At 44.4% G+C, this 25439-nt stretch overlaps 1 protein-coding gene across 3 annotated transcripts in view; it reads right to left on the bottom strand.

Moving 5' to 3' along the window:
- Positions 1-25439, bottom strand: part of LOC147612778 (UDP-Glycosyltransferase superfamily protein) — a 126313-nt gene that overhangs the window by 86227 nt on the left and 14647 nt on the right. For all 3 annotated transcript variants that reach the window (XM_086783381.1, XM_086783383.1, XM_086783382.1), the window contains one exon: positions 16535-16714. In XM_086783381.1, the coding sequence (XP_086639507.1) occupies positions 16535-16714 (180 nt within the window). The remainder of the gene's footprint in view (positions 1-16534; positions 16715-25439) is intronic.

Raw genomic sequence — 25439 nt, 5'->3', positions numbered from 1 at the left:
TACGAGCCCCAAATCAGACATGTCAAATGTCAGTTGCAGTATCTCTTTAAAAGCTGCAATTTTGTCATCATTTGATCCCATGAGCAAGAGATCATCTACATAAAGACTGATGACCAGCAGATCTTTCTCTTCTTTCTTTACATACAAAGTGGCTTCAGATGGACTGTTCACAAATCCTTGAGTGAGTAGGAAAGCATCTATCTTTGCATACCAAGCTCGTGGAGCTTGTTTCAAACCATACAAGGCCATTTTCAGCCTGCATACTTTCCCTTCATGACCATGTTCTGCAAAACCTATGGGCTGATATACATAAACTTCCTCCTCGAGGTCCCCATGTAGGAAAGCAGTCTTAATGTCCAACTGGTGAACAACCCAACCACGATGTGCAGCTAATGCAATGACACACCTAAGTGTCGACATACGGGATGTAGGAGCAAATGTCTCCTCATAATCAATGCCCTTCTTCTGTGCATAGCCCTTTGCAACTAGACGGACTTTGTACCTGTCAGTGGATCCATCTGCATGTCTTTTCAACTTATAGACCCACTTAGTACCAATGGCTTTCTTGCCTTTGGGCAGATCAACCAAATCCCATGTTTGATTCTTTTTAATAGAATCAAGTTCAGCCTGCATGGCTTTGTTCCAATGCACATTGTCTCGTGCATCCACAAATGAATCAGGCTCATCATCATCCTGTAAACTGGCTGCCATAACCATATTTAAGTCCATGATGTGTGCATGCTCATTGGTCCGTGTCTCCCTACGAGTACGGCCAGCAAGAGGACCCTCTAGATGGCTGTCCTGTAATGTCCTCAAATACCATCTAGGTATGTGTCTGACCTGTGGAGTCTGCTGCCCCATATTTGGCTCAACTTCTGGCTCAATTGCCTGCTGAATTTCAGCACCATCTTCATGATTAGCTGGCTGTCCTGCACCCTCATGGGTTGGATCACCAACTGTGGAATGAAACTCCATAAGTACTAAGCCTTCAAACACATCATTTTCAGCCTGATTTGCATCATAACCAGCCATGGATATTTCTAATTTTTCATCAAAAATCACATCCCGACTAGTGAAAATCTTCTTGGACAGTGGGTCATATAACCGGTAGCCCTTGCTCTCACGGCTATACCCAACAAAAATACATTTTGTGGCTTTATCATCCAACTTCCTCCTCAACTCTTTGGGTATGTGTGCATATGCAAGACACCCAAAAGTACGAAAAATGTGATACCGAAGGCTTGCGGCCATGCCAAGCCTCAAAAGGAGTAATGGAAACCAAAGCCTTTGTGGGACATCGATTCAAAATATGACAAGCACACATAACAGCTTCCACCCAAAAGATATGTGGTAGCTTCTTTGCCTTTAACATACATCTGGCCATCTCCATGAGTGACCGATTCTTCCTTTCTGCAACCCCATTTTGCTGTGGAGTATAAGGAGTAGTATACTAATGCTTGATACCTCTACTCTCAAGAAAGGAATTCAACATATATTTCCCCCCTCGGTCAGAACGGAGAGTCTTAACCTTGTATCCTGACTCTGTTTCAGCAAGTGCTACAAAGGCCAAAAATGCATCATATACCTGTGATTTCTGTGTCAACAGATAGACCCAGCATATACGAGAGAAGTCATCAATAAATGTAGCAAAGTAGAAGCAACCTCCTAATGACTTCGTCTGCATGGGACCACAAAGATCACTGTGTATAAGCTGCAACTTTGCAGTTGCTCGTAGAGCCTGATCACGTGGGAAGGAAAACCGATGCATTTTTCCCAAAATACATCCTTCACAAATGTGATCTGGTGGCTTCTCCATAAGAGGTAGGTCTGTAAACATGTTATGTCGCTGCATAAGCATAAGACTACCAAAATTTACATGCCCCATGCGAGCATGCCATAACTCCGCATCAACCATAGCTGGGGTAAGAGTGAATGCATTATAAGCAGACTGATCCACTGGCTGAAATGCATCCAACTGATAAAGTCCATGACATAATGTACCAGTAAGCATCAAGGTCAAAGCATTAGCTTTGTCTCTGACCATGCATTTGTCATCATCAAAGTGCACTTGCATACCACAGTGTGCTAAAGAAGAAATGGACAACAAATTCTTCTTTATCCCTGGTTTATATAAGGCATCTGTAAGGCGAAGAATAGAGCCATGAATGGCTGTGAGCTGAATCTCCCCAATGCCACGAACTGGATATGAAGCATTATTGGCACACTGAACAGTTTTGCCAACAGGGGCAGGGCCAACATGACAAAACAAATCCCTGCCAGAGTGATATGCTTTGAAGCACCACTATCAAAATACCAAGTACATGCATGCTATGTCATACTGATAGCTGCATGTATAGAAACATTAATCCTTGTCCTCAACAAAAGAAGCAGTCTCTGTTCCTTACAGGACACCAGAACCTGCTCTGTACAGTTGTGGTAAGCTTTACAAGTTTTGAAATTTGTGCATTTTTCTCTTTGTAAATCTTCTGGCAGATACAGGCAGATATTCTTGCAAAGAAATCTCTACAGGTTTCTTGCAAGGGTTTGGGTACAGTAACTTTGGGCATTTTTGGGCATTTTGGCACTGTGTAAGCCATTTGTGCTGCTCTACTCAGTCAGTGGTGCATTGTTTTGCACATTCAGAGAGTGCAGGCATATTTGGGTTAGCTGTATTCAGTGGAGTACAGTTGCTTTCAGGGTTCTTGCTATTGGGTTTTTTGATACACAGGTACAACATTGTGCATTGGCATAATGGCAAATCAACAGCAGAGTGATGTATTCACGTATTTGTCTAAGGAAGACAAATTGGACGGCACGAACTACTCCTTGTGGAGTTTTATGCTGAGAAATGTGCTCGTGGCAAAAGGTCTTTGGGATTTTGTTAGTGGTGATGAGCCACGTCCAGGTCCATTGGCTCCAGAGACTCCTCCCCAAGGGGGTGCTCGTGGACGAGGACAACAGGTACAAGCACCAAGTCAGCCATTGCCTGTTCAAAGAACAAATGCTCAGCAGACATGGGATCCCAGAGATGCACAAGCCTTGTCACTCATTGCATTGTCAGTACAGAGGTCTATTATACCTCATATTCGTTCAGCTGGCTCTTCACGGAATGCATGGGTGACTTTGGAGCAGATGTATGCTGCTCGTAATGAGGCTCGGATCTCGTTTTTGAAAAGAGAGCTGGAAAATCAGAAAATGCATGAAGGAGATGATATGTCTAGCCACTTAAACAAGCTGCAGGATTTGAGAGAGCAACTCATCAATGTGGATGAGATTATTCCTGAGACCCAGCTTGTGTCCACCATCTTGCACTCTTTGCTTGGCTTTTCATACCTCTTTGAACCTCAGCATGAGGAATGCTGTTGAACCCCTTAAGTATCAGGAACTTGTTGCTCTCTTGCTACAAGAAGAGCAAATCAGGAAGAATATGAATATGAACACAAGTGCTGAACAAGCACTTACTACAGGTCAAAAGGGGAAAGGCAAATCTCAGCCAAAGAGCTCAAATCAGAATTCAGGTGATGGTGGTTCATCTCAGGATACCAAGAAAGGTGATGGACAGCCCAAGAAGAAGGGCAAATGTCATTACTGTAAGAAGCCAGGTTTCTACATCACAGAGTGTAGAAAGAGGATTGCCAAAGAGAAGGCAAAAGAATCTGGGATGTCTGTAAATGATGCCTCTACAGCAGCTGCAGTCATGGTACTGTACGAAAGCAGGTACCAGTACTGTACAGAAGCAAGTACGGAAGTTGCAGTCGACTGTTGACTTCAAATATGCGTAGCAGGTACAATCGGCTGGTACTGAACAGGTACGCAGCAAAGTCGCCTGGATTTTGGAATGTTTAAGGAATGGCTTGCGTTGGTTGAAATTGAGACATGATGCAAATCGAAGCAATTCATAACCAATTCATGTCAATTTTATTCTTAAGGTTTTGCAAGGAAGGAAGCATAAAGGTGCAACTCACTATCGCTCACACTTCGCAACAAAATGGTGTTGTAGTGGGCAAGAATCATGCTATTGTGGAGATGGCAACGAGTATGCTTAATGACAGAAATCTTCTTGGCTAACTAGTGATGACATATCCACGTCACACCACTGGAAGGTGTGCACGTGACATTCCATGCATAGAGTGATCTATCAAATGGTATGGCGGCAGCCCATGTCTTATGTGCTTCAAAATCACGTAAATCACTAGGGTTTTCACCTTCCAAGACATGAAAATATAAATGTCCTAATGCAAAAAAAAAATCAAATCAAAATAAAAAACAACACATTGAACACATCCAAGGCTCCAAAACAGTATGTTTTTTGGAGTGTGACTTCCTAATCAAAATAAAAAATTGTTGGGTTTTATGCTGTGTATTCACCCAGAGGAGTGCTAGTGATCATCAGTAGATTACTGGGGCACTTTTTACTTCAGTTAGTGGAGGTTTTCTCCCCCAGTTTAGCTTAGTTTCACTTATAACAGTTTATAAGTGTTTTGGTCCACCCGGCACATTTTATGGCCGGACATGTGAACACATCTTTTAGGTCACTTCATTATGTGGCTATTGTACTTCACATTATCATACTGAATACAACAAGAGTCGTGTTCTCTCTCTCTGCTCTCTACGTTTGTGTTTGCAGTACCTCCAAACCCTAACCCTAACAGCTGAAAGCCTTCATTTGGTATCAGAGCAACGAGGTTGGCCTGCCCTTGTCCTGCCCGTACTGTTCCACACCACCATTCGTACAGGCCATCTCCATTAGCTTCGCCTGCATAAGAAATACACCCAAGTCTTCCTACTGTAATTAACTATTAATGTGAAAGAATAGGAAGAATCTCCAAGTGTAATGGTACTCATCTTTCCACAAAGATCAATATAAATGAGCTAGTTGAAGAGGAGCCTTGGCCCTCCTCCATAACAGAGTTAGTAGTCTGCACAGAGTGAGCACACAGACCAAGACAGAGTTAGTAGTCTGCACAGAGTGAGCACATCTCCCCCCCCCCTCCGTGGCCTAACCCAAGGGGGTTGGTGCCACGTACCCCAGGAGTCCTAAGAGGGAGAGTAAAATCCCTCTAGAGAGCTGCATGCCCCCGGTCCCGGCGACCCAACCCCTCCACTTACAAGCTCCAGATCCCAAACTTGCTTCAGTGTGATAGAGAGAGGCAGCCCCATAGATGCGGGATATTAAGGCCACACACAAGGTTCATGAGAACGACACATAATAGTCCGTACACGAGGTTCTTCTAGTGCCTACTTTATTGTAAACATAGGGTCTACATAGTAAGTTGACCCTATCGATCCTTTTGGCATCTAGTCTTTTATTGTTTCATGTTGTCTTGACATCCATTTTACTCATGGATCACATGTAATAACTTTTTGATCTCATAGACCCTTTGGGTTTTTCGTACACGTTAATTTCTCTCTCTCATTTTTTGACACTTTTTGAGGATGGGTTTATGGTGGGCCTAGTGTAAATGCACATGTCACATGCCACGCGGATAGCGATTGGCTAGATGAGTGTATCTTCTCAACACCTTAGGGTTGAGTCTAGAAGAGTTCGGGACATCCCATGAGATGGACGCATATGCAGAATATGCACCACTAGTGAGGTGGAGGACAAGGACCACTATTGGTTCAGATGCCCACCCTACTACGAGATCCGAGGAAGATGGTGGTATTAGGACCCTTAGCCAAATTTCTAAAGAAATGTCTAGGTTGAGCCCACTTCTCAAAAGAGGTTTTCATTCTCTTTTCCGGGAGGAATTTGGCTCAGTCATGCAGTATAAGGACGAGATGTTTAGGCATGTATTTTGTGGAGCATAACTATCAAAGAAAGAAAGATAGATAGATATATATATTAAGCGTCTACTAAAGATCCAATGGACCTATGAGACCAAAGTGATACAATAATGTCCATGGCATATCTCATCATGGAATGGAAAATAAAACAAAAACAAAACATAAACATAGCTATCTCATTGGGTGATACAAAACTGTGAATGGAAACTCATCATGGAATATAGGAACATAGAAACATGACAGCAGCATCAGCCCCTAGTAGATGGTACACCACTCTCCAAAATATCAAGTATAGGGCTAATGAGTATGGCCGAGAGATCTTGAGAAAGAGAGAGAAATGAAATGAAATGAAATGATATATTAACGTCTTCAGAAGGCCAAAATGACCTATGAGACCAAAAAGGTTACAACAATTGGTGGATCTGATACAATGTCTGTGTAAGAAAAGCTAAAAACAACTAAACAACTAACTGAAACTGAAACAACTATGAGAAAAAGTACGGTACTAGAAGCTCCTAATGGATAACATCTGGGAGGAAAACTCCAGCAACAAAGGTAAGCATCATACACATCACTATCAAAAGATGTCTCTCATCGGTCGATGGCGGATATCCTCAATGTCCTCCATGGTGAGTACTCTGACTGGACGTCTCCCATGCCGTGCTAGTATGGTCCTGATCCTCTGTTGTAGTCTCCGCCGGTGTCGAGATGGGCCTCTCATCTTGGGGCGCCTGGACCGCCCCAGCTCTATAGCCCGATCAATTAGTGTCCCTGTGCGCATGTCAACAAAAGAGCAGCCCCTCCTCTTTTAAACGCTTCAGGCCAGCCCGTTTTAACTAAGATCGGCCAGTTATAATGCTTTTCCTTTTAACCAAAAGTGGCTTTTGCTTGCTAAACATATCTCAGCTTTTGCTTGCTTTAGCCAAGGACTCTATAAATGACAAAAGTTAGCCTTTTTTAGTGTACACGCTATAAAAATATCTCTCAAAAGTGGGCACCTAGATTTTATTGTCCTTGTGGGCCCGACAAGCTGGCCCACATGCCCATAAACCTTTTTATGATAACGGAAGCCCATAAAAGCCCCTATTAAGTGCCCATGCTTCAAATATCGTTTTAAACACCTGACACCTTTAGAGAAATGCTTTTATCCTTTAGCATCTCCCTTCTTCTATGGTAAATTCCCATTCTCACCTTGGTTCTCCCAAAGCACTGATCAGAGGTGGTAAAAAGCCAAAATGGTGATATTATCCGCCTCGACCTAACAGGGCTGCACACGAGCCTCACATGGATTTCCCCACCAAAGCATGTAGTTCTACAGAAAGCAGTTCTTGCGCATTTCCAAGTATTGATTCATTGTCAACTCTCGATACCTTCACACGTACATGTCAAATGCCATGTGAATCGCCATTGCCAGTTGAGAATATAATCTCATTGTCTACAAATTGAGTCTAGTAGTGCACAGGGCATCCATGCATGACCGGGGAGGTGGAGACAGAAGAACACCACATGTTTAAATGCCCAACTTACTATTAGATTCGCAGGTGAATTCCATTGCCTTTTGTGAGGCGGATTTGGCCCTCTTTCAGGAGTTACGGAGTATGAGGATCAAAGACATAGTCACATGAAAACGTGTTTCGTCCCTTCAAAATGGGATGAAATGTTTCGAAACAGGATGAAACCTCGTGGTCGAAACGGTGTTTCACCCAAAAGTAATTAAAAAAACAAATTGAAGGCTTTTTTCCCCACAAATCTTAGGTTTCAAGCTTGCTTACACATACATTTATATACATATATGTGTTTAAAATTGAAGTCAAATTATAACCAAATTCACTTCCAATTAACTTGAATTTCTCATTTGGCTTTTCAATTTAAAGTAATTGCACACCCCATTACTGAAATTCTTCACTAGGAGCCCAATTTCATACTTTTCTCCAATTTTCCACCTCCATCGCATATCCCAACCCCCCTTCCATCATGCCTCACCGTAAATCCCCTAATCAACATCACATTTGCGGGGTTAGCAAATATGGGACTTTCATCACAAAACGTATCATTTGCAAGTTTTGTGGAGTATGTGTCTTGAATGTTTCTCTTTCTATGTTATAGACTTAAATGTGGCTCATATTAGTTACCAATATGCTTGTATTACAAGTCTTCGAAAACTGTCCATTTCTTCCAAAGAGACCAGACGAAACGAAACACAACCTTTTGAAACAACGAAACGGAGGTAACGTTTCTCATGACTATGATTACAGATTCTTGGGTCTATACTTACTGGAGCGTCGTCGTCATCGGGAGGTCATGCTAAGGTAGATGCCAGCGAGATGCTTTCGAGATCTCCCTTGTGAGACAGAGGTTGTCACTCAAACCCCACAAAGATGCAAGAACACACAATCGATCAACTACATACCAGAGTGCCCCCTACGCACCCTTGAATCATTAGAGATACCATGATCCCTCCTGAAAGCCAAACGGCCCCGTCCCCAAGTATCCCAAACTTCCACCCACCAACTGCAAATCGAGGACATACTCCGGCATTATGGAGAGATCTAACTACAAGAGGTGGAAATCACCACAGCTCTACACTCTCTTATGGAGGAGGATAGATGAGGTATGCACTCCTCCCACCCCACGTGTTGGCACTTTGTATTAGCCACATGGCTGCCTGTACTACCTTTCTTTTCATCGGCAAAATGTTCATAGTATAGGTAGCTAGTTTTCTTTTTCAATTTTTCGTTTTCCCATGGATCAATACACTCATGGAGTTCATGTATTACTCTTTGGTCTAAACTCCCACACGTAGTGGACATCAAGGCTAGATACTCAGTCCATCAGGATGACAACACATTATAAGTTCAGACACATGAGGTTGATGCCCACTATATTGTACTTGAGGGCCTATGTAGTACGTTGGCCCTGTATGAGCTAATTTTTCTTTCTTTATGTTGTCTTGACATCCAGTTTGCTCATGGATCACCTCTTTGCAGTCTCATAGACCCTTCAGTTCTTTCATAGACGTTAATAACATCTTTCTTTCTTTCTTTCTCTCTCTGTCCCTGACAAGATCCGAGGGTGTAACTTCCGAAGGGCCCAAGGGTTTCGCAAAACACTTGACCATTAATGCAATTAAACACTAAAATTGGCCACAGCCTTAAACATATGCCACTTAATGCAATTAAACACTAAAATTGACCATTAATGCAATTAAACACTAAAATTGGCCACAGCCTTAAACATATGCCACTTAATCCAGAGAACTGTAAAAGAGAGATGTACACAGCTAACACCGCATAGAGGCCGGAATGGTCTAACCTCCGTGTGGGTATTGATTCTTCCTTAAAAACCACGGGTCTTCATGCAATAGAGCTGGTACAGCATGTACAAGTCTCATTCAGTCGGTACAGCAAGTCTCATTCAGTCGGTACAGCAAGTACATAGGCTGATACAATATATACAATGGTTGGTACAACAAGTACAATGTAACTTGCGGCGGGTGCCCGGGGGACTAGGGCCTTTGGCACACTTGTTGATACCATCAATGCAATGCATATTAAAACATTTAAACATGGCCACAACCTTAACATATATCCATCATCATCACTTTGCATGAAACATAAAAGCTAGACAAAACATCCACAAATGCTAAAAGTGGAGCTTGCATGTGTGACACCGCATAGAGGTGGGAATGGGCCGACCCCCCCCCTTGGAGTATTTTACTACCCAAGGAGAATATTATCATGTATAAGCTTTGAGGGCCTTACTCTCCCCACAAGAGATGCCGGATTATCCATATACAAATGCCATAACACAGCCCAACACGAGGCTACCAAGCCGAAACACAAGCTGTAGAAATACCGAGCCAACAATATAATCCATATACCTCCGTGTGGGTACTGATTCTTTCCCAAAAACCACGGGTCTTCATGCAATAGAGCTGGTACAGCAAGTACAACTCTCCATTCAGCCGGTATAGCCGGTACGATGGCTGGTACAGCAAGTACAACAAGTACAAATGCTGGTACAATAAGTACAAATGCTAGTACAGTATGTACAGTGACTAGTACGGCAAGTACAAAAGTTGGTACAACCGCTACAATAGGTGGTACAGCAAGTACAACAAGTATAAGAACTGGTACAGCCAGTACAATGGCTCGTACAGCAGGTACAAAGGCTGGTACAACAAGTACAATGGCTAGAAATCATAATAAATGATCAAATACCCTTGCCTTCAGTATTTCTTCGCGATGGAAGCCTCCAAAACAGTCCCCAACAGCCGGTATTCTTCATGGGCAGCCTTCAAGAGAGAGAGAAAGAGAGTAGCCATCATTAGGGCAGCCTTCAACGGTGGTAGAGGCTACTTCAACGGTGGTAGAGAGGCTACTGTGCAGCAAGAGAGCCTCTCTTAATGAAGAGAGAGGGCTCCAATTTATAGATTTGGGCCTCCCATGAGCTAAAAAGGCAAGAGAAGGCCACAATGACAAGTGGAGAGCCACACAATAGCTGAAGTGACAAGTGTGAGGCCACTTGTCTCACTTTGATCCATTTTCTAACAAGTGTCAGGCCACTTGTCTCACTTTGGTCCACTTTCTTGCCACATGTCCCAATCTAAGAGATGGTTCCTTCTATAAACTCTCTCTCTCTAAAAATATCGCAACTGGTTCTGTCATAGGTACTTTGCCAACTCTTGGTATCTGCTCAATTCCAAATGTAATGACACGAACAGAATTTCCATCGGAGTCAGGCCAAAAATAGCAACTCTCCTAAATTTTAGGAGTGTGGTCCTTTGTATTCTAGGATAATCCCCCATTCCCAAAGCTTGTACTTTCCAAATATTTAGACATCCTGGAGTCCACCAGACCCCTTTCATAATGGGAAATGTCCAAGCTGGTGACCTCCTCCCCAGCTTCTTAAAAGTTGTCCGCAACTTTAAGCTTCAAGCCATATATTCAAGATATAATCATGTCCCATCGAGTGGGCGAGACGAGACAGTCTCAAAAATCCAATATAATGGAAGAATCCATCTCCCAAAGAAATGACTGAGACTAAATAAGTCTCCATAATACCAATATCAAAATCATGTCCCAAAATAAATGGGCGAGAATTCCGTGGAAGATATGCTAGACACACATAGAAGAGCCAATTGTGTCTCAATCACCAATATCAATGAGATAATCATATGCCAATGAAAGTCACCAACCAGATGCTAAGACACTTAAATAAGTGCCATGCACAATAAACTAGTGCCTCGCACAGAAACATGTGTTATGCACATAAACTGGTGCCATTCAAGAGCACAAACCATGATATCAAGAAGTGTGTCAAAGGCCCTAGTCCCCCGGGCATCCGCCGCGAGTTACATTGGTATCAGAGCATAGGCTTTCTTGGAAGCGGAGGCTTCCTTCTATCAATAAGGAAGCGAAAAGATCTCAAGTGGGGACCACACTTATCATTGCTGTTAAGCATGGCCAGCCGCTTCATAGCTTATGAAGCAAGAGCATGAGCAGTAGACAGCTTGTTGATCTAAGGATTTATGAATTCACAAAATTTATCTTGAAAGTATGGAGTTGGCTTTATGTGCACATGTTTAGTACTCTTTCCATATGGATATTGTGGATTATATTATCAAGCTTACAGGCAAGCTATATGGAGATATATCTCAGAATATCTTAAGAATATGGTGACGAGATATTTCTTTTGGCTTCATGACCAAGTTGGCAAAGAAAAGCTAAGTATACTTTGAGTTTGCAAAGTTAGTGCTTTTGCTATGAAGTGTTTTTGATGTTCACTAACCCTTGTATAGCTATGCAAGGAGAAAGGTGTCGTTGTTTGCCTTGAGATGGTTTCAGGGAAACATTGTTTATGGCTCCCTTTAATGGGATGAATTCTTTTCATGGCTCCCTTTTTTGGGATGGATTATATCTATGGAGATTTCGGGATGAATTCTTTTCATGGCTCCCTTTATTGGGATGGATTATATCTATGGAGATTTCTTTCTTGGACGAGATTTATATAGATATTGGGCTTCACAAGCAATTTCTAAGGACGAATCTGTCCGAGTTTATAAAGAAGAAATCTTTGGATATCTCATGGATATGATGCTTTTATGGATAAAGTCCCCTCTACTCCAAGGTGTGTGGTTAGCACGGAGTATGTGGTAAGAGGTATGGTATACAGGTCTATGGATTCCTGGACTTCTTTTCTAGGGATTTGGATCTATCCTCAGGTTTATGGATTATTCTTGATAGCTCCCTTTATTTGGGATGCATTGGACTTATGAAACTCATTGTTCACATACCCTGTGTAGCGTTCTCTTGTCCTACGTGCTCTCTTGAAGATTGTTTCTACCATGTGTGGGTGGAACAATAGAGACCAGATGGAAGGGAACATGGACACTTCAGAGGGTAGTGTCGAGCATAACATATCCTGTGTAGTGTTCTCTTGTCCTACGTGCTCTCTTGAAGATTGTTTCTACCATGTGTGGGTGGAACAATAGAGAGCAGATGGAAGGGAACATGGGCACTTGAGAGGGTAGTGTGAGTTGGTGGCCGAAATACCTACAAACTATTGGTGGCCGAAATGCCTATAAACTTTGTGTAGCAAAAATGCTTATGGAACACCAGGCTATCTATGCCTGCGAGAGTGATTGTTTTATCTTGTTACTTGAGCCCACCTCTAATCCAAGGTGTGTGGTGAGAGTACCAACACGGAGTGCAAGTGGTAAAGTGGACATGATACCTGGTTGGCAAGGGACTTATGTGTACGCCAAGGGTCATGTGGATTGGCACATGTTTGTGTGCTTTGAACTTGGATTATGATGTCTCGACTTATGGGACTGTTTTGTCTCGCCCATTTATTTGGGACATGGATTTATTTATCTTTATGCCATATTAGAATCACTATCTCCCCATACAGAGGCCATTGAGGTTCATTGTGCATCTCACCATGCATGTGGATTCATGTTGGGATTGTGACAGGGCAATTAAATGAACACTCCACCATACACATGGATTCGTGTTGCGATTGTGGAGTGAGTGTTTCATTGTTTCCACACCATGCTTGTTGATCAGAGTTGGGATTGTATGGGAGAACATGGAAACTGTTGGGATTGGGAGAAAGGATTGCCAGAATTATGGAGAACCAGCTTTTCTGTCACCATCAATGCATATTAAAACATTTAAACATGGCCACAGCCTTAACATATATCCATCATCATCACTTTGCATGAAACATAAAAGCTAGACAAAACATCCACAAATGCTGAAAGTGGAGCTTGCATATGTGACACCGCATAGAGGCCGGAATGGGCCGACCCCCCCCCCCTTGGAGTATTTTATTACCCAAAGAGAATAATATCATGTATAAGCTTTGAGGACCTTACTCTCCCACAGGAGATGCCGGATTATCCATATACAAATGCCATAACACAGCCCAACACGAGGCTACCAAGCCGGAACACAAGCTGTAGAAATGCCGAGCCAACAATATAATCCATATACCTCCGTGTGGGTACTAATGCTTCCCCAAAAACCACGGGTCTTCATGCAATAGAGCTAGTACAGCAAGTACTACTCTCCATTCAACCGGTACAACAGGTATAGTGGCTGGTACAGCCGGTACGATGGCTGTTACAGCCGGTACGATGACTGGTACAGCAAGTACAAATGCTGGTACAGCAAGTACAGTGACTAGTACAATAGGTACAGTGGTTCAAAAGTTGGTACAACCGCTACAATAGGTGGTACAGCAAGTACAATAAGTACAAGAACTGGTACAGCGAGTACAATGGCTCGTACAGCAGGTATAAAGGCTGGTACAACAAGTACAATGGCTAGAAATCATAATAAATGATTAAATACCCTTGCCTTTAGTATTTCTTCGCGATGGAAGCCTCCAAAACAGTCCCCAGCCGGTATTCTTCATGGGCAGCCTTCCAGAGAGAGAAAGAAAGAAAGAAAGAAAGATTTTATTAACGTCTTCCAAAAGACCGAACTCGGCCTATGAGACAAATCGGAGTACCTCTATGGGGTATCCTCTGTCATCCCAACAAAATGAAAAAGTACTGAATAAAAAGCTGAATCTGGGTGTGCAGGGGATGGAGCTCTATTACTAGGAGAATGCAAAGCTATATGCATGGAGTATACAATCATGATATGCAACCTAGCTAGCTCCATCCTGTACCATACTGGGGGTATAAAATGGTATACATCAGTGAAGGGGGTGTCCACAGCTCCCTGAAGAACATGCCTGGGTGTGCTCTGAAGCGAGAGAGAGAGAGAGTAGCCATCATTAGGGCAGTCTTCAACGCTGGTAGAGGCTACTGTGCAGCAAGACAGCCTCTCTTAATGAAGAGAGAGGGCTCCAATTTATAGATTTGGGCCTCCCATGAGCTAAAATGGCAAGAGAAGGCTACAATGACAAGTGGAGAGCCACACAATAGCTGAAGTGACAAGTGTGAGGCCACTTGTCTCATTTTGATCCATTTTCTAACAAGTGTCAGGCCACTTGTCTCACTTTGGTCCACTTTCTTGCCACATGTCCCAATCTAAGAGATGGGTCCTTCCATAAACTTTATCTCTAAAAATATCCCGACTGGTAGACATTTTGTCATAGGCACTTTGCCAACTCTTGGTATCTGCTCAATTCCAGATGTAATGACGCGAACAGAATTTCCATCGGAGTCGGGCCAAAAATAGCAACTCTCCTAAATTTTAGGAGTGTGGTCCTTTGTATTCTAAGATAATCCCCCATTCCCAAAGCTTGTACTTTCCAAATATTTAGACATCCTGGAGTCCACCAGACCCCTTTCATACTGGGAAATGTCCAGGCTGGTGACATACAAGGGCTGGTACAGCTGGTATAGTGCCTGGTACAATAAGTACAAGGGCTAGTACAGCCAGTACAGTGGTTGGTACAGCCAATATAGTGGCTGGTACAGCCAATATAGTGGCTAGTACAGCAAGTACAAGGGCTGGTACAACAAGTACAGTGGCTGGGAATCATAATAAAATGACCCTCGCTTTCAATATTTCTTTGCAATGGAAGCCTTCAAAACAGTTGCCAACAGCCGGTATACTTCATGGGCAGCCTTCAAGAGAGAGAAAGAGAGCAGCCAACATTAGGGCAGCCTATAACGATGGTAGAGAGGTATAACCTTGGAGTAGAGAACCACCAAGAATAGAGAGGAGTTACCAACATGGTAGAGGCTAGTTTGCATCAGTAGAGCCTGTCCAAATGAAGAGAGAGGGCTTAAATTTATAGATTTGGATCTCCATGAACTAAAATGGGAAGAGAAAGCTATAATGACAAGTGGATAGCCACACAACTGAAGTGACGAATGTGAGGCCACTTTTCTTACTTTGATCCATTTTCTAACATGTGTGAGGCTACTTGTCTCACTTTGATCCACTTTCTTGCCACATGTCCCAATCTAAGCGACGGGTCCTCCCATAATCTTCACCTTTAAAAATATCCCAACTAGTAGCCCATTTGTCATAGGTACTCTGGCAACTCTTGGTATTTGCTCAATTCCAGACGTAATGACGTAAACAAAATTTCCATCGAAGTCGGCGGCCCAAAAATAGCAACTCTCCTAAATTTTAGAAGTGTGATCCTTTGTATTGCAAGATAATCCCCCATTCCCAAACCTTGTGCTTTCCAAATATTTAGACGTCCTATGGAGTCCACTAGACCCCTTTCATACTAGAAAATGTCCAGGCTGGGTGCTAGAGGAAGCAAACAAATAATGGACAACACACCAGATCTCGTGATGCCTTGGCCCCATCCACACATGGAGTCATCGAAGAGAGAGCGCAGTCCTTCTAGAGGGCTAGAGGCCCCAATCCTCAAAGGTCTAGACCCTCCATCCACCAGCTCCACATGAGACATACATTAGCACCATAGAGGCACCGCCATAGGCGGGTGATATAAGATGAGTTTAGCCCATTTAATTGTATTAACAAGGCCCACATTAGAACGCAGGCCTTGTTTCCTTTGGCAGATAATTTTTTACCATGTTTTTTTGGCATCCGATTTACCCATGGATTACATGTGTCACTTTTTGGCCTCATAGACCCTTTGGGTCTTTCATAGACATTAATACAAACTTTCTTTCTTTCTTTTTTCCCATGCGTGCACACGTACAAATTAGCAAGTGCCCGAGTGGAATCTATCTCAGCACAAAGACATTGATCCCTTACACAACTTACACTAGTAGATGCATGTTACAACTCAAATGTCCATTGTTAATCAAGATGAAGCATGAGACTACTGTTTCAATGATATAGATGAACACATCACGCCACATGCTGATTGTACTCTGTGCTAAAATAGTCTTATGACTCTTCAGCTTCTGTACTAAAATAGTCTTACAACTCTTCAGCTTCTAGTTTTCGTGAAGAAGAAGGCAACATAAAAATGCATGACATAATCTAAGCCTCAGGACCATATGCACAAAAACTAAATCCATGTCAAGCCATACTTTGAAAACAACCTTACTGAGCTAGAATGTAATGCACAACAACACTACATAAGAGTTCATTTCTTCTTCTTTTTTGTTTGTGAGTTATATGTAAATATATTTAGGTGACAGAGTTCAAATTCACGCCTTCTTTTGAGCAGCATGGTGCAATAGAAACTCGGGCAAGGGCCCACTGACATAACAGCCTATCCCAAAGGGTAGAGTGTTTCGTAAGATCTTATTCAAATACTGCAAAACCATCTAGAATGATGTAAGGGAAAGTAAGAGTACCTTCAACAAATTTTGACTTGAATGCTTGCAACTCTCGCTGTAATACCTCACGCTCGGTTGTACTTGCCTCAATTTCTGCTTCTAAGAAGCGTATTCTTGCAAATAATACTTCATTCTCTCTCTCTACTTTCTGAAGATCGTCAATAGCAGCTATGCGTTGCTTGTTTAAATACAGCATATCTGCAATACAAGAAGTGTGAATGTATAAGTACCCAGAAAAAAACATCAAATAGAATCTACATTATGTATTAAGATTGGCATTAGAGTTCTCAATTTACAGCTACAGTGGGTGAGCACCGATGAGGGTTCAAGGTCTAGGTCATGCAGTAAGACCTGATCCACCTAAAGCTTAGGGTAGAAGGTCATCTATATTAAGCTAGTAACTTATACAAAGGCAGAGCGCATATGAATGACTTGATTGCAGACTGCCTATGTTATCCAATATGCTGTTATCCCAGATAAAACATGTCTGCACAGTGCACGAAGCTAGTGGCTGATGGATTTGGCCAAGCTTTTGCATGCGATGCACCAATAAGGATGATGCACTGGCAACAGCTAAGCCATCCTCCAAGAGCTGGAAAAAGGCGTATCAGTAGACCATCCTCACCACAGCACATCCCTTTGAGGAGGGCCTGAAGGGCCATGGCCAGCTTCTTAAGCAAAAAGGGGTATTGAGAGAGGCACAGGAAGAAGGTGAAAGCACGTCTAGGGGATGAAGGATCCCTTTTACTGGTGAAATTCCCTGCTTATTGCTTCAGGCTCAGGCTGACTATTCACTACAAATAGCTGTGATGGAGTTTCCCCTTAATTTTGCCTCCCTTGAGAGGCTGTTCACATATTCAGCCCCTGACTGGAATTGTTTTGAGCTGCCCGAGGGTGGCCATGGGCTACCCAGGTCCCAAACAGGTCAGCTCCCCATGCCGTAGGCCCCACTTCTGGTGTCCAAATGTTGCTCCTACCCTCATGGCTAGATGCTATTGGGCTCTGCAATCCCTTCACACATAGCACCCACACTATCCACGTGTACTCATACTCGGGGCTTCCATACCATCTAAACAGGGCTCATAAAGCCCAGAACTTTCTGCTAAACCCTAATCCTAGGGATTCCTAGAAGTGATGACACATGCATTCAATATCTCAAGATGGCGCATGTCTGGTGTGACACCTTGTCTATCCGAGCCACATCAAATGCCCTCTCACGATGGTGTGGGAAATACATGGAGACATTGGGTACCCTACCTTGAAGATGGCAATAATGGTAAACCCAAATCACAAAATACAAAACCATTAGAGGAAGAATTCATTACAGCAGTTCTTTTGAAGAGCCTCCCTCAGGAAGTGTATAGTAACATAGTTACTACTCTTGCCAACTTGCCAACACCTAAAGTCATGGATGTTGAAGCATCTTTACTAGATGAGTTCAACAAAATCAAACTCAGGCAAGGTTTTCCAGACGGTGCTTTCTACAACAAAGGAGGCTTCAGCAGGTCAGAGACAAAGGCACTACACCAAGGAGCTTACCAGAAGAACAAATTTCCAAAGAAGACTTGCAACTTCTGTGGAAAACCAAACCATGAAAAAAAGGGTATTTCTTTAGAAACGAAGCTCAGAAGGCTTTCCTTGCAGGTGAAGCAGAATCATTTCTATTCTTTTCCGGCTTAGAGTTGTGATTGTTGTATGTCTTTTTCATACTTGATAGAAGTCTCTTTCTTGAAAAAAAAAACACCAAAATATCTAGCATATGACATTGGGGTAGTGTAACCACGAAACGTTTCACCCCTAAATACGTGCACACCGAAACATTGGGCCGAAATGCCTCTACATAAAAGAATGAGGAGATAAAAGTATTATATATAATGTACTTTTAGGTGTTTCAGGTAGGGTGTTTCAATGAAACACCATTACGTTTCGGTTCAAAAAGTCTTACACCAACTTAGTTATATTTGGATTTTGGTCCAGTTAGCATTCTAGGTCAGTTTATGCAACTTGTGGAGAATCTACATAGTGAAGAATCCACTTGCACTCAGTTCTAGGCAAGAGATCCTCATTTTGATGGTGCTCTATTCTAGGGTGGTTAGGGAAAATTAAGAGTTAATCATCATTTTAATCTATGTACTCATGCCTATTTTTAGACGACCATCTATGAGATTATCACTAATCTCTTTTCTAGCTTGCCAGAATGTCTTTGCCTAATGATTAATCCTCCTTTAGAATCAACCATTGATTTCAACAAATCTTGGCCTCTGCTTTGTTGTAAAAGAAGTTCTTCTCATTGTACTTATTTTCTCCACAATGTTTGCACAGCTTCTTTGAGTAACATTTCTTTTCTGTACAATTGTTCCTACCACAGAGTGTCATACCTTTGAAGTTCTTTGTGAAGAAGGAGTTGTCCCCCCCTTCTTCTTTGTTGTTCATCTTCTTCCCCTCTTCCTTAAAGAAGATTATGACCCCTTCCAACGTAAGACTAGACAGGTTCTTCAAAGTGGTGATGAGAAAGTTTATCTCGAATTGACTTGATCAATACAGCTCTGGCCACATCTTCTTCCACTTTAGCTTGAAGTGCAGCAAGATGGTTCATGAGGGACTTCATTTTGTTCACATGAGCGTCGATACTTTCATGTGGTTGCACGATGAGTCCATAGAACTCTATCTGCAATGAAACTTTAGAGTTCTTTCCCTGTGCTCCGAAAAGCATATACAGCTTCTCATAGGCCCCTTTGTATATCGGGAGATCTCCTACGTTATGTATGAAATTGTTTAAAAGTCAAAGAGCTATAAGACCAAAGGCTCTTTTCAGGCTCTTTAAGCTGCATCTTCCTGTTCAAGCATCTTATCTTCCCAATCCACAAAAGGCCAAAGGCCTTCTCTCATCATGAGATTGAATTTCAGCTTCGTTTGCCAAGTATGGAAGTGTTCTCCATCAAACATCTCAATGAGCATATGGGTAGCCATAGAAGGCAAAGAAATGACAGGAAGGTCTTAACAAAGGATGGAATCCAATGTCAACGTATAGCCTCTTTTTTTCCAGAAACAAGATCCTTCTATTAGTTAACAAAAAACCAGCCTCGAAGGGCTAAATACAACCTCGAAGGGCTAGATACAAACTCACCTCCATGTATAGGGCGAGGATCAAAGAACAAGAGGGGGAGAAAGATACACTTCTCCTCCGGTTGGCCGCTCGATGAGGAGAAGGCTATCTCATGCAGAGGGTGGGAAAGGGAATAACCACACTAGTTGTCTGTAGTGCCAAGTGGGCTCACCACCTCTATCTGTGAGAAAAGGGCCACATCGCTAGAGCCTCAAGAAGGCTTCCTGCCGCTTCTACATACGGTCAGAGCCACCCTGCAACCCCCCCCCCCCCCCCCCCCCCCCCCCCCCCCCGCGGCGGCCACGGAGAGTATGAATGATGTCGAGCCAAATGCTCTTGATGGACTCCGCAACCTTCAATGACTGCACTGCATCGAGCTCTCCGGATGTGCCAAGCTGCAATGCTGCTACAAATCTCCCATCTTTGGCACGAACCCGGAGTCCAGTGATCAGTAGACGGGGATGGGAATGGTACTAACGAAATGCGAAGGTGAGAGACCTAAAGGGCTAGCCCCCAACCTTCCTCCTCATAAGCCATGACAATCTCAGCCTTAGTGGCCCAAGCGACAATGCCCCATGAGATGATACGGGTGGAGGTCCTGTCCACCGTGAAAATGCAGAGAATACGCTGCCAAACCTATTGAGCCTTCAGGCAATCCCAAAGATAATGACGCTGAGACTCCTAAGGATGGCCGCACCTCAGACACGCTGTTGGTCTACTACCAATGGCCAACCACATGCCAACCGCCAAACTCTTGTGTGCCAGCAGCCACAAAAAGATGGTGATCTTTCGCGGCTGAAAATTGTCCCAGAGCCTCTTCCAAAAATTTGAGAGACAACGCGGTGAGAGGCCTTGAGATTGCCGATGTCCTACTACTGTCGGGTTGCCCTCGACCTCGGGCATCTAAATCCTGTGGCCTAGCCATGCTGTGTATGTGAAGACCGGGGTACCCAGAGTCTCCTCCCTGTCTGCAAGATTACGCCAAGTCCACTCCCCCAGGTGGACGCACGTGAGGGGCCGGCTCTCCCAAATCCATTAACACCAAAGTCTCTCCCTGGCCACCTTGGCCGGAGGGGGGTCAATGTGCCACTCATGTGCACGAAATCCGATCACCCCTCACCTTCTAAAAGAAGCATCCATTGAAGTCATCCAAAGGGAGCTCTGATCTCTCTAATCTACCATGGGGTCCAATCGAAAAAGTGAGCAAGTCGCAACTCTCATCCACATCATGAACTACCAAGAGGATGTCATGCCTAGTAAACACGTCCAGCCACTGCGCGGGGTCGGCGAGTCAGGGATAGGAGTCGGCCACTCCTGAGAAATAGCGAAGTCGATGTCGAACCTAAGCCTGTCTCTGCCCCTGAGACCAGCCAGGACCGTCTCCTGAGCCTCTGGGAGAAGCTCTCTGAATGCAAGCCAATCACCAAGGAATCTCGCACGTCTAATGCTCGACGCTCCCCAGGATACATGAGGCCAGGATCAAGGGGTTCTAGATCAGGGGCGGCCAAAGAAGCTCCTTCGAGGCAATCAGAACTGGCTGTTGGAGGGTGATCCAAAGCTCGTAGTAGGCTGACGGCAAATATGTCTTCAAAAGCTAGACTAAAGCCGCAGGCCCTCTTCTCTGTCAAGATCCATCTGGTGCTCTACAACCAAGGGCCCCCCAGGCTCGGAGCATGGGCTCAAATCCTCGCCAAGAGGAAGTCCTTTCAAGGCTCACCACCTGGGAGAAGACCTCTAACAATCAACTTGCCCAACAAAGCACAGCTCTGAATGGCGGGGTCGATGATCCCTAGGCCCCCTCTGTCGCAGCTAAATGATCACTCTAGAGGCCACCTTGGCCCGAGCAGGCCTCCACCGCTGCCAACCCACAAAAAATTGTGGATCAAGCATTGTACCTAACTAATGCAAGCTCGAGAGAAGGCCCAGCAAGAAGTAATATACCACATGGTGGCAAGAAGGATCTAGTTCGCCACCACCACTCAGCCGGCAAAGGAAAGCCTCGCAGAACTCCAGTACAAAAGCTTCTTCCGAATGCTCAGAAGAAGAGGGGCAAGTGGCTGCTCTAGGGAGATATCGATGCCCACATGGCATCCAAGATAGCGGACTAGAGTGCCCCTCGTGATCCACTAGAAATCCTCAACTGGACACCAAGTTGGGGCAAGTGGAGAGCCTACCAAAAAATCACACGACTTCTACCAATTGATCTGCACTCCTGATGCGAGACAGATCGCCTCTGCCAATATCTGAAGGTTCCCCACATCTCCGGATAAGTATGTTGTTGTGTTATCTGCAAACTCGAAGTCCTACAACTCCTCCTAAGTACGGATGGGGAGACGCAATCCCTCGACCCCAGTCTCCTGAGCTGAGAGAAAACTGCTCATGGCCTCAACGACAAATAGAAAGAGGTATGGTGGCAATGGGCAGCCCTGCTGGATCCAGTGAGAGAGGGGAAATCTATCACCTCTGGCTCCCTAAATGAGAATCCAACCGGACCGAGCGAGAGGGGAAATCTATCACCTTTGTCTCCCTAAATGAGAACTTAATTGTGAGAGGCCGAGTAAAGTACTAAAACACTTCAGATTCACTCCATTGGGAATCCCATCCGGTACATCGTTCCCTCCGGACAGCCCCAATGAACTCTATCATAGGCTTTCTCGAAATCCAAAAGGAGCGCAATGAGGTCCTGCATCCTAGCCGAAACTGTCGCCTCCCAAAAAGTGAAGATGTTGTCTAGAATGCTCTGAACCTGAACAAAACCTGTCTGAGTGTCATGGATCAAGTCAGGGAGAAATGGCTGAAGTCTCCGGCTAATGGCCTTGGCTAAAATCTTGTAGGCGGTCCCAAGGAGAGTGATGGGTCTCCACTGCCAAATCTCCAATCTGTCACCACCCTCCTTAGGAATCAAGTGGATCAAACCCTCTGAGAGCCTCTCTAGCATGGCACCTGCGGACATAATCTAATTGAAGGCTACTTGAAGGCCGCCTTCCATGAGATCCCAGTGGTGGTGAAGGAAAAAGGAGACTCGAAGCCCATTTTCCCCCAGGCATTTTCCCCTAGAAAAAACCCTCAAGGCCTCTACGAGCTCCTCTACTGTGAAGGGAGTCAATAAGAAGGTCCGGAGAGCATGGGGAACTACCTTTGTCATGTGCCGCCAAACCCTGTCACACGCATCCACCACCTGTGAGGAAACTGGGACACCCATGAGGAGGGATCTGAAAAAATCCATGGCAATGGGCTCTCACATGGGGGGGTCAGAAACAATACCTCCGTCTTGACCTTGCATCTTGCAAATACCATCTCTCCGCCTGTGGGGCCTGCAATCTCAAAGAAATCCCCAATGACTCTATCACCAACCTGTTCATCTATTATCAGTGCATGAGGTTTGCAAGATTGGCTTACGGGTGGAGTTTGATGAGCATTTTGTTGCTCTACGGGACAAAGCAACGGGCCAGGTTGTATGGGAAGGCAAAGTGGAGAATGGAACCTATAAACTCTCAACACTCTCTCTACAGGTTCTCAATTAGGTGATTTGTGGCAGTTTTGTCATGACCACTTGAATGTGGATACGCTGCGGCGGCAAGCCTTCCGGGACCAGATGGTGGATGGCTTGCCAAATGTTGGCAGCAGTAGGCAAGAACATTCCAGTTCTTGTGTTTGTCACTCAGAGGAACCTTTATAGGTGAACTATGCTTTGATGTCTCGTATCATTCGGGACAAAGAGCCTACTATAGTTGAGGAAGATTTTTCCCAAGGGACTTGAGGAAAGCCATGCAAGTGGCAAATGGTGACTTGTAGGAGGAGATGTCTGTTGAGCAGCCTCCAAGCCTTGAGGTTCCGGGTTCAGAGGGGGTGGTTTACAGGTTTCAGAAGGCCTTGTATGGTCTTCAAACAACAAGTTCCCGAAACTTGGCATACCAAAGTTACAGTTGATGATCCTTGTGAGCAGGTTGATGCCTCCTTGTTTCTGAAGCGGTTTGGTTCATTAATTTGGTTGCTGAACACCAGATTGGACTTGAGCTTTCCTGTGGGGCTGTTGACCTCATTCACGGGATACATAAGGTACACCTACAAGGCGTGAAGTCGCCGATGGTTCGTCTCTAATTGTATGAGGGTTCATCCTCTTAGACATGTGCTCTTCTTCAACCACCTATGGACATACCAAGACATGTGGGATGGTTGCATTTTCTCCATAGGCATCCTCAGCACAAGCCAAGTATGCATGTGTTACATCCCTCGATTGCATGTGAAACTCTTGAGCTATCACTAACATGGCATGATCCATAAATGATTTAGCTTTCTTGGCCTTCAAACTGAAAGAGTGCACAGAGCGGAAGCAGAGTGGCACTAGAATGTGCTGAACAGAGAGTGCAAGAGAGAGAGAGATATGGAGCAAACTATGCTGAATATACTGAACCAAAACAGTCCCAAGCAAGAGACAGTGATAGTCTCATAAGTGAGGGAGCAAATAAGTACAAGACTCTATGAAAAATGAGAGGCCAGCACCCACTATTTATAGTGGGGAAGAGCTGGCCGACTGGAGCATGGAAACAGGCCGACTGGAGCTGTTGGACATGGCTCCCTAGAAAAATGCCAGAAAGGCTGGGAAAAATCCCAGAAAAATACTAAAAAAGGGGTGGCCAGCCCACAAACAAGGGCCATGCAAAAGGGGACCAAATGGGCACCATACAGAGCAGAAACTGGGGATGAAAGTGCTAACACCCCCTCTCAGCACCAGATGCTGAACAAACTCCGAGAATCCGAAGATGAGGAGCCAAGGAAGCCTGAGAAACCGGCTTGGTGAACAAATCTGCAGCATTCTCCGCGGAAGGACAATACTCCAAACGCAAATCTCCAGCAAGAACCCGTTCACGAACATAGTGATACTGAATCTCAATGTGTTTCGTACGAGCATGAAACACAGGGTTCTTGGCGATGGCGATGCAACTCTGATTGTCACACCAAAGAAGAGTAGATCCGGTAGGAGGACAGCCAAGCTCCTCCAATAATCTCCGCAACCATATCGCCTCACATGCAGCATAGCAAACTGCACGGTACTCCGCCTCGGTAGAGGAAAGCGCCACAGTAGGCTGCTTTTTACTGCTCCAAGAAATGGCTCCAGACCCAAGTGAAAAAACACAACCAGTGGTCGAACGCCGTGTATCTGGATCTCCAGCCCAGTCTGAGTCAGACCATCCAACAAGAGTGCGTCCTTGGCCATAAAAGATGCCAAAATCCAGAGTGCCACGTAAGTACCGAAGAACTCTGAGAGCACACCGCCAATGCTGCTGACGGGGTTTGGATGAGAAGGAACTCAATAAACTGACTGCGAAGCATATGTCCAATCGGGAGTAGGTCAACCATACCAAACAACCGACGAGAACCCGATACTGTCCCTGATCAGTCCCTGGAGAAGCATCAAGTGAAGAAAGCTTCTCACCAATATCCAAAGGAGAAGATACTGGTTTGCACCCAGTCATCTGAAATCTGTCGAGAATCTCCCGAGTGTACTTCTGCTGAGAGAAGAAAATGCCCTTCGAGGTCTGCCAAATCTCAAAGCCAAGAAAATAGTGCAAGAGGCCCAGATCCGTCATCTCAAACTCTGTCTCCAAAGCATCCATAACAGAACGGATCCGCACAGAATAAGAACCTGTAAAGATGAGGTCATCAACATAGACCACAATGATAACAATCAACCCCCTCTCAAGGAGGATATAAAGGTTCGAATCTGCATGAGAGCGGCGCAGGCCGAGCTTCTGAAAGAACTCATCAATCCGCTGGTACCAAGCCCGCGGGGCCTGCTTTAGACCATATAAAGCC

This window comes from Cibotium barometz, chromosome 45, assembly GCF_041138505.1.
Source record: "Cibotium barometz isolate CiBa-2024 chromosome 45, ASM4113850v1, whole genome shotgun sequence".
Taxonomy (NCBI): Eukaryota; Viridiplantae; Streptophyta; class Polypodiopsida; order Cyatheales; family Cibotiaceae; genus Cibotium; species Cibotium barometz.
The sequence above is the reverse complement of the archived record's forward strand: the minus strand, read 5'-3'. Positions and strand labels throughout refer to the sequence as shown.